Genomic DNA, 10,851 nt, shown 5'->3' on the forward strand with positions numbered 1-10,851 from the left:
AGCAGCCAAGACTACTAAAACAGTGCCTGTTAAACCCCCGTCAACCAGGCCCTCCTCTAGTTCTCAAATGCTTACTCTGGCAGAAGATTTAATTTCATTAATTAGAGGATCTCAATCTCACCCAGACAGGGCCTCTCAGCCCCCAGAGAAGAGGCCTAGGGCAGAGCCCCCTGAGCCAGTGTCATCTGATGATTCAGCCGATGAATCAGACATAACTGACCAGCCAGAGGCTCCTTTCTCTAATTTTGAAGACTCTGATGCTGAAGAATCCATTCCAGCTGCTTCCCCACCAGAAGAATTTTCCTTTGGGGAAACCTTACATGCCATGCGAGCAGTTCCAATGGCAGCAACAGGATTTTTCAGACTCCAGAAAAGACTTAGGACTTTTCTGCACCTTCCACAACACAGGCCCTTAGCTATACCTCCTGTTCTCTCTGTGGTGGATGATGCTTTCAATGATGTCTGCTCCGCTCCAGATTCTTTACCTCCAGCCCCTGCCAAACCAGACAGATTTTACAGGGTGCCAGACACTCATCACCACCTTTACAAGGCCCCTCTTGCAGACCCGAAACTATATCCCAGGGTCCCAAGGCAGTAGCCGACCATAGCTAAAAACCCTATTCCTTCTGAAAGGGAAGCAAGGTCATTAGACAGATGGGGCAAAAAGGTCTACACTTCAGCTACTCTCTCAGCTAGAGCTTTAAACTGTCAGTTTCACATGATACAATACCAATAGTTTATGCTTGATCAGTTAACTAAAAAGCTAACCACTGATGAATCTCTTGATAAGAAATATGTATTAGAAATGGTAAATAACATACAACAGGTTAGTAACCATTCCTTAAAATGTGGCTATGATGCACTGGAGGCTTCATTTAGATCAGCCATGACTGGCACAGTGATAAGAAGGCATGCATGGCTAAAGGAGCAAGCTTTACCGGATCATGTTAAAGCAAAGTTACTAGATGCTCCTATGGATAAGACAAGTTTGTTTGGTACACCTGCCCAGCAGGTTATGAAGAAAATGGAAGAAAAGGCAAAATCCGTTCAAACGGTTAAAGATTTCTTGCAGGTTCAACCCCCAAGGTTTAGCAGGAACTGGCCTGCCAAAATTGGTCCTTTCCTGACTCCACAAGATCTCACAGGGGCAGAAACAGACGTTCCAGAGGCAGAAACCAATCCAGAGGAGGTGCCTACAGAGGACGACAGTGGCAAGGTAACAACAGAGGCACAGACACAACCACTGCCACTACATCAACACAACCACAGTGACTTAATCCTAAATCCGCCTACCAGGGAACAAATAGCAGCTCCTCTAGGCGGAAAGTTAACCTTATTTTCAAAAAACTGGCACTATATAACAAAAGACAAGTGGATTTTACAAACCATAGATCAAGGATACCGGTTCCACTTCCACACTTTACCAATCAAAAGAGGAATGCCAAATCTACCTCCAAATCAAAAACAGAGGCTCTACAACAGATAATGCAGTTAGCAAACATGAGAGCTGTGGAAAAAGTGCCAACTGCAGAGCAAGGAAAGGGGTTCTACTCAAGACTATTCCTAGTTCCAAGAAAGGAAAAAAGTTGGAGACCAATTCTCGACCTGTCCGCCTTAAATACATACATCATTGTCCCAAAATTCAAAATGCTGACCCTACAGCAACTTCTTCCCATGCTGGGCAAGGAGTGTTGGCTGGTAACTCTAGATCTCAAGGAGGCATACCTGCACGTCCCCATTCGACCAATCTGCAGAAGATACCTCAGATTTCTTGCAGGATCAGAGCACTATCAATTCTCAGCATTGCCCTTTGGCTTATCTACTGCCCAGAGTATTCACAAAATGCCTGGCATCAGTAATTGCCCATTGCAGACTACAGGGAATACAAATTTACCCATACCTGGACGACTGCCTGCTACAAGGGGACAACAAAAGCAAGCTGACAACAGATTTACAAAGGGTCATTTACTTGCTACAAGCACTGGGATACACAGTCAATCTACAAAAGTCAAGGCTGATACCATCCCAAACAAGGACATTCTTGGGCGGAATTGGACACAGTAAAACAAATGGCATTCCTAACTGCAGAAAAACAAAAGAACTCCCTCTTTACTTCTTGGCACTAACAAAGCTGAACAAGTTAACAGCAAGAAAAGTACTGCAGGCCTTGGGCTTCATGGCATCATGCATAATCCTGGTCCCACTTGCCAGACTACATATGAGAAAACTACAGTGGTGCCTAAAGAATTTATGGTCCCAACACAGTCACAGCCTAGAAACAGAAATCCCACTAATTCCATGCTTAAAACAGGAGTTCCTATGGTGGGCTCAGGCATGCCAGACAAACCCAGGCCTACCCTTTCGCAGATGTCAAGCAAGCCAGACCATCACAACAGACGCTTCAGACCTAGGATGGGGGCCCACATGCTGGACAAATGCGTGCAAGGATTGTGGACACAGGATCAACTTCACCTGCACATCAACCTAAAAGAAATGCTGGCAGTAAAACTGGCAATCCAAAGGTTCAGACCATTTCTCAAAGAGGGCCAGTTGATGATAAGGACAGACAACACCACAGTCATGTGGTACATCAACAAGCAGGGAGGCACTCATTCATACCCCTATGCAGAATGACTTTGGAGCTGTGGAACCTGGCACTCAGCTACAACATCCAGTTACAGGCAATTTTGTACCGGGAAAAGAAAATATTCTAGCAGACATATTAAGCAGAACCACATCGGATGCCCACGAATGGAAACTGCACCCGGACATTTTCAAGACCATCTCAAAGAAATGGGGAATGCCTCAGATAGATCTATTTGCATCACCTCTCAATCACCAGCTCAAAAAATTCTGCACAAGGACACTACACCCACTGGCATGGAAAGTGGATTCGCTCTCCTTCAGCTGGAAAGGCCTGACAGCATATGCATTCCCACCTCTTCCCTTGATAAACAAAGTATTACTAAAAATCAAGGAAGAACGTCCAAGGATAATCCTGATAGCTCCAAACTGGCCAAGACAACACTGGTACCCACTGCTGAGGAGCATGTCTCAGAACAATATGTGGCCAATACCCCTGATGCCTTTGATGCTAACTCAGAACAACTACAGCATCATACATCCAAACCTAAAAACGTTGCAACTGACTGCATGGAACATCACATAGCAACAGCTAACCCAGAGCTTTCCCAAAGAGTTAAAGACATTATTCTTGAAGCACGCAGACCTTCAACAAGAAGGAACTATGCTGGAAAATGGAAAAGGTTTGTCATTTGGAGTACTGAAAGAGGAAAAGATGTGTCAAACATAGATATGCCTAACATTCTAGAGTATCTGGCGAACTTCTTCATTCAGGCTTGTCCTACTCCTCCATCAAGATACATGCATCAGCTATTTCAGCAGAATACAGCTTTGATCCACCTGTTTTTCGCACCCTTTGCTCAGGCAGTTCCTCAGAGGAATCAAGAATGTAAAACCTCCAAGGAAACCACCTTTGCCAGCTTGGGACTTAAACTTTGTGCTAGAAAAGTTGACACTATCACCCTTTGAACCAGCAGCAACAGCAGACCTACAACACCTGTCATGGAAAACTGCTTTCCTACTGGCAATTACTTCAGCAAGGAGGGTTTCAGAGCTACAGGCCTTAATGGCAGTGCAACCCTTCCTAATCTTCCACCAAGATAGAGTGTCCATGAGGACTAATCCTACATTTATGCCTAAGGTGGTATCCAGAGTGTCTTTAAACCAGGCAATCCACCTACCTACCTTCTTTCCCAACCCACAAAACAGAGGGAAAGAATACTGCATACCTTGGATGTACATAGACAGCTACGCTACTACTTGGACAGAACAAAAATAGCAGAAAGACTGACCAACTTTTGTAGCCTATGCAACAGGAAGGGAAGGAAAAGCTATTTCCAAACAGACAATCTCCAAATGGATAGGAAATTGCATACGATTCTGTTACTCCTTCCATGGAAAACCAATTCCACAGAACATAAGACCTCATTCTACAAGGGCAACAGCCACTACCACAGCCTTCTTACGAGGAGTGGCAACCAAAGACATTATTGAGGCGGCTACTTGGACCTCCGTGCATACATTTGCCAAGCATTATAACTTACCTCTATATTCCAGATCCCGAGCAGGGTTTGCCACTGCTGTACTGCAAGGGATCCTAAACACACCATAATCTAGTTTTATCCTCCTCCCTAGTTGGCTATGGTATTCTACCCAGTTGTTATGACTGCAGATGCATCCATGAAGGACATAGTACAGTTTTGTACCTACCATAAATGTAGATGTCCGAACTGGATAGCATCTGCAGTCAGGATTACCCTCCCTCCTTCCCCTCTGTGGTACTCCTAGGGTATTTTACCCTCCTAATAGCTAGCTGTGGGGGGGAGTCTTTTATGGTGTATTTGTTTGTATATATGTACATACATGCTTATTTTTGTGTTTACCTCTATCTTTTTGGAAACATTGGCATCTATCCAAATTTTAGCCTCCAAGAGGGCTACTGGCATCTGGGGCAAGAAACACTGAGGAAAATGGCGTCGGCTGATGCCTTTATACCCCAAGACCAACAGAGATGACGTTGGGTGAAGTGCGACATCAGCCGAAGCCGGACCCGGACTTTGGAATCCGGCCGACTGAAGGGCTGCCTGACGACAGGACAACCCAGTTGTTATGACTGCAGATGCTATCCAGTTCGGACATCTACATTTATGGTAGGTACAAAACTGTACTTTTTCCCAGTTAATGATAGGGTAGTTGAAATCACCCATTATTTGGGTGTTAGGTTGTACCCTAATATTTTCCAGTTTATTAAGAAATGAGGAGTGGGAATCCTGGGGCATGGTGGGGAATCTGTAGCAAGCTACAATTTGGATTGCGGTCTTGCCCAGAGTTAGTTGCACTTGGATAATCTCGGATGCAATATGCTGAGCAACTAGCCTGGAGGTGTGGATATCCTTAATGAATATGGACACGCCTCCGCCTTTAGTGTTTCGGCCCAGGTTAGGTGGCCGAAAGGTGTGGTATGAATTATAGCCTGGTAATGCAGGGGTACTCTCTGGAGCATTGAACCAGGTCTCTGTCACTGCACAGATGTCAATGTTCTCCATTTTAAGGAGTGCCTCAAGAGAGTGCATTTTGAGGTTTAGACTTCTAGCATTGAGTAGCAGTACCCTCAGCATTTCTGACAGAGCACTGTGTATGGAATTTTTAAAGTGTACCAACTCCTTACACTCCCAAAACTTTTTTTCCCAGTTAACTTTTTCTTCCCCATCACACCTCTAACATTTGGCATCCACCTAGGGAAAATTTCTTTGAATCTGCTTGGGATATAAAAATAGCTATGCAAACAGAAGCAAAAATCCCAAATCTTCTAGACTTTGTTGCATAATTTGGCAGCCATACATATATCCGTCCATTGTTTTCTTGTGAACTGCTTAACCAGTCTCTTTTCCTAATCTTTTCTAATCTCGTCTGATTGGTTCCTATAGTTATTGTGCAATATTTTACATGCCCTACTAATTACCCATTTTGTAATGGCAGCTTCTTTTCTAGATTCAACCACAAACTCTTCCAGGGCAGGTCTTTTACTTAGGATTCCCCTATCACTCTGTGTTTGCATATACTCTTGATATCAATCCCTGATAGGGAAGGCATTCTCTAATCTGCAGTCCAAATGTGTTCTTGGCCTCTTCCGCCCTTATCTTTCCATCTCTAATTATTTGCTCCTAAAACCTTCATTCAGTTGCCAGTTTCTCAAGTAAATTCCAGACCCCCTCTTGCCTGTTCACTACCCTAAATTGCAGTCACCCCATTAGCAAAATCTCCTTTCCACATTCCTGTCTTGGCTTAGTTCTTAGAATATTTTCTGCTACTTCATGAATATAATCTATATGCCTTATTCTCCTTAAGGATCTGCATCTAAAATCCCAGTCTCTTCATGTTTCTTAAATTTCTGCCCTGCTTCATAATCATCCCTTTCCACTTTAAAATTGTGTTCTGCTTGTGTCATGTATGTGAGCCTTAACTGCGTAGCTCTGAAATACCCCTTCAAATTAGGTAATCCTAAACCACCTTGTTCTATTGGATGGATTAAGTTATCCCACTTGACCCTTGCTCCTTTCCCCTCCCAGATAAATTAATTCAACTCTATTAATTATTCAACTTTTCCTCTGGTTGATAACATTTGACTGCCTTGTGCGTTGCTGTGCACTTTGAGCAAAATAAAGTTTTAAAATTTCTGCATTTTTATTTCCCCTTGTGTTCAGGTCTTCATTTTGCTGCCTACATCTGCATTGATTTTTGTTTGTTGCGTAATGTGACTATAAGACGTGTGTATGGATTAACCATAACAATGCCTAACTTTTTTTCTTTTAGGTTTCTCTTTAGACTCTGGGAGGGGGATAACATCAATGGAAGGTATGACGTTTGTCTCTGGGGCACCAAGAGCGAATCATAGTGGAGCAGTTGTTATGCTGAAGAAAGATGACCCAAACAGCAGAAGGCTTGTTCCAGAGTACATACTTGAAGGAGAAGGATTAGCATCTTCTTTCGGATATGACATAGCAGTAGTAGATCTAAACAGTGATCGGTAAGGAGAATATGGAAGTCATTTTGAACCCAGCACTGAAATGGGCAGGTTTTTTAATACTCTTTTGGGGAAGTGATATGTGAGAGCAAGGCCTCTGATGTTGTGCTTTTGGAATAGTGCAGCCTTTTGTTGTTGAATGGTGGATTTTTCAAAGTTGCCCTGATTACCTCTGCTTTATACAGGAAGGATGATTCTCAATCTGTTATCGTGTTAGACAGTTCTGTGCAAAGCACATAAATAGATAAAAGTGAAGTTTTGTATGATGATAGTTAATGAAAGCTACAGCATTTCCCTTAGTTTGAGATTTCTAATGTTTTGGGACACCGATAGGAACTGAAGATTTTTTTGTCAGTGCCAAGTTAATTAAAAAAAAAAAAAAACAGAATGTGGAAGTAAAAGGAAGCAAAGTCAGAGGACACTACTACATGATAAGATAGAGGAAACAGAAAAAGCAACCAGAAAACCTGAGGCTGAAATTTGAGAAAGAAAGTTAACAAAAGAAATATATAGTGATGCTTGACAAGGTGGGCGTTACACAGAAGTAATGTGCCACCCAGGGGTGTTGTGAGGCACAGTTCTGCACCCCTGGATGGTCCGTTATTTCCTTGTTATTCCCATCCTGGGTGCTTTAAAAAATGGACTGTGTTAAGCTATTTCTTAAGGTGTTTGGTATTTTGATTATTAGTGCATGTATGTGTGTGTGTGTGTGTGTGTATATGTATATATATATATATATATATATATATATATATATATATATATATAGATAGCTAGATATATATGTGTGTGTATGAGTGTGTATGTACATATATATATATATATATATATATATATATATATATATCTATATATATCTATATCTATATATATATATATATAAATATATATATATATATATATATATATATATATATATATATATATATATATAGGTTTACTATCATTTGTGTGAATGACATTCTGTCAGCACGTATGCTGCCGATAATCAGAATGTCATGCATAAAATGAAAAGTGTATGGGACAGTCGAAGACACTTATGCAAATGCAGTAGTGCATTCGCATAAGTGTGTTCAACTATATGTACGGAGATTGTGGTACAGTGGGCATTGGAAATTCATCCATATCCCCACTGTAGTGCATTGTTAGAGTTGGAATGTCTTAGTAGCAGGGGATGTGGGGGGTGCAGGGGGGGGCTTGCCTCCCTGCAAAATGTGATATGTCGTAAAGGAGTTTGATTTACATCAGCTCCTGTACGGCTATCACATAATGTTTTCGGTGACAATGTCGACTCAAATGTGTCGATCATTTGGGTCGACATTGTGTAGGAGTGGAGAGTTGCGTTTCAATGTTTATTTTTATTATTGCGAACGGCAAATGTGTGTGTGTGTGTGTTTGTGTGTGTGTGTGTGTGTGTGTGTGTGTGTGTGTATATATATATATATATATATATACATATATATAGTATATATTTTTTAATATTTTGATGTGAAATACTCAGTATTATGTTTCATAGTTGGTGTAGAAGATGTCATTGTTATCAGGTGAAGTATTTTGCATCCAAAATATAAACTGGGATTAGTGTTGAATAATGTCTATACTCACACAGACACATACAAATAGATTTTGAGGCACAGTCTCACCTGTACCTCCTGTACAGTAACACTTACACACGTGTGTGTAGAAAGTCTTATGGAGCTGTGCGTGGATGTACATACATACACACACACACACACACACACACACACACACACACACACACACACACACACAGCCACTTTACTGTGTACACTTCATTCACATGTCTGTGATCAAATGAGTAATTACATAAACACAAGCGATAGTAATATGTTGTAGCTCATAGCTTTCAGGGCATATGCAGTGCAAGTATTAACAGAGTCAAACAACCCTGTAGGGGTGTGCGCACATGTGTATACACACAAACGTACATACACACACACTCACTCTCTCACATGCGCACACACATATATATACACATACATGTATGGGGAAATGCTTGGATGTCCACACAGACACACATGTACACTTATCTTTTTATTGCTGCTACAGTTGTTTGCACCAGTTCTGTTTTGATTTCTTTTTTTCCATTGGCTAAACTCAGCTTTTTAACGGCCATGGTTAATAACAAAAAAGAAAATGGCAACCACAGAGAAAGATTTCACAGAAGGTGCACTTGTCTTCACCAGGTTCTCCTAGTACATTAATTCACCTCTTTGGAATGTCTGGTATCCAGTGGCTTTCACTGACTGTCCAAGCCTATTTCCTTAAATGTCATATTAGTGCATAAAATAGGAAAGTAAGACAAAAGGGTAGAGACAATCAGACTTAGGACAACTCTTAAGTTAGCTGTGAACGGAAAAGGTCCTAAAAATGAACATTTCTACTCTGTATTCACTGTGGAGAGGGGAGCCTGACTATCTTCAGTCAGTGGATGTGAACAGATACGATGCTGATCCTAGCCTTTTCACAAAAGAAATTTATAATGAAGGTACATTAAAAGATAACAATAAAAATGGCAGCATACTTTGAGATTTCAAATTAGAATTAAAAAAAAAATGAAGAAAGAACTGGTATTACCTTAGATGGGAGGGGGATGTGATTTCTGAATACTTGTAGCAAGAAGGTGTGTGTGTGTGTGTGTGTGTGTGTGTGTGTGTGTGTGTGTGTGTCTGTAGATACACACACATACACACACACACACACACACACACACACACACACACACACACACACACACACACACACGTACATACATATACATCATAATTATTACAGTTGTTAACAAGTTAGGTGAGGTGATAGAAAAACTCTTTTCAAACATGACCCCTTCCAATGATTAGAAACAAGACTTTGGGTCAAACTTCTGACTTATCAGCTGAGCCTCTGTTGTAACCAACATTGTGGAAAATTTTGATTGGGAGCATTTTGGCATATCTAGAAGGCAATAGGAAACTAGACATAAGCCATCATATCTACATATCAGTAAAGCCTTGCTGGATAAGTGGAATAGAGCTCTTTGATTTGACAACCTTCATAGTAAACCAAAAGAAAAGAAGATGGCCTTTGGATAGATGCTGATCTGCAAAGCTTAAGTAATACGTTTGACACAGTACTGCACGGAAAGTTTGTGAATAAGTTGGATAATCTTGGAGGAAGTCATAATGAGGTAGCCTGGGTAAAACACACGTTGAAGGAAAGGACAAAGAAGGTCCACTAAAAAGATTGTTTAGAGGAAAGGCTGAATGACATCAGGATCAGTACTGCACAGCCAGTCCTTTTACATATGACCTTCAAAGGTCTGAAAGAAAAGTATGCATTTTTGCTGGTGCCACAGTGATGCTGCATAGGAAGGTGTTAAAAAGTGTGGAAAGCTACTCAGAATATGTATCATAAAGCATTCCTTGCATATAGCCCCATGTGGGAATAAGGAGAAGGTGCCTCACTTCTTGGGAACAAAATTCTGTGGGAAGTATTCCAGCTCAATGAAATAGGTTGGCTTCAGGACTTACCAGAGTTAGACTCTAGGAAGTATGTTGAGCTTGGAGAGTTCCATGGAGTACTCTACTCCCCAAATACTTGACTAAACCTAAGTTAGACTCTAGGAAGTATGTTGAGCTTGGAGAGTTACATGGAGTACTATACTCCCCAAATACTTGACTAAACCTAAGTTAGACTCTAGGAAGTATGTTGAGCTTGGAGAGTTCCAATGAGTACTATACTCCCCAAATACTTGACTAAACCCAAGTTAGACTCTAGGAAGTGTGTTGTGCTTGGAGAGTTCCATGGAGTACTATAGTCCCCAAATACTTGACTAAACCTAAGTTAAACTCTAGAAAGTATGTTGAGCTTGGAGAGTTCCATGGAGTACTATACTCCCCAAATACTTGACTAAAAATATAATGTAAGTTGGACATGCACAGATTCAATGGCACCAGTAACCAAGAAGACAGGCGTTATATCTGGGTCCCAATGAGTTTCTTTTGCTGGTAGAAAATCCTAAGTCGGATAACATCATGCTAGGTACCAACCCTTAAGCAATACCATAAAGTAATCCTTCCGCTAGATGCATCTAAGGAAGTACATGCTCACATCCTCCACATTTGGCCATCAGGCTGCTCTACTGATTGACATGAGTGTTCTGCTTCCAAAGGAACCTTGTAACAAGGCCTTACTAACATTAAATTAACTTTTGAAGTTGTCATAAAAAATCCAAGTGTGCTACA

General features: G+C 41.2%; 1 protein-coding gene across 2 annotated transcripts in view; it reads left to right on the forward strand.

The window, feature by feature from the left end:
- The window catches only part of ITGA6 (integrin subunit alpha 6), a 1,068,325-nt gene that overhangs the window by 469,427 nt on the left and 588,047 nt on the right, over positions 1–10,851 (forward strand). For both annotated transcript variants that reach the window (XM_044075540.1, XM_044075541.1), the window contains exon 6: positions 6,397–6,610. In XM_044075540.1, coding sequence (XP_043931475.1) covers positions 6,397–6,610 — 214 coding nt within the window. The remainder of the gene's footprint in view (positions 1–6,396; positions 6,611–10,851) is intronic.

The sequence above is a fragment of the Protopterus annectens genome, chromosome 6.part1 (assembly GCF_019279795.1).
Source record: "Protopterus annectens isolate FY-2018-M chromosome 6.part1, PAN1.0, whole genome shotgun sequence".
Lineage (NCBI taxonomy): Eukaryota > Metazoa > Chordata > Ceratodontiformes > Protopteridae > Protopterus > Protopterus annectens.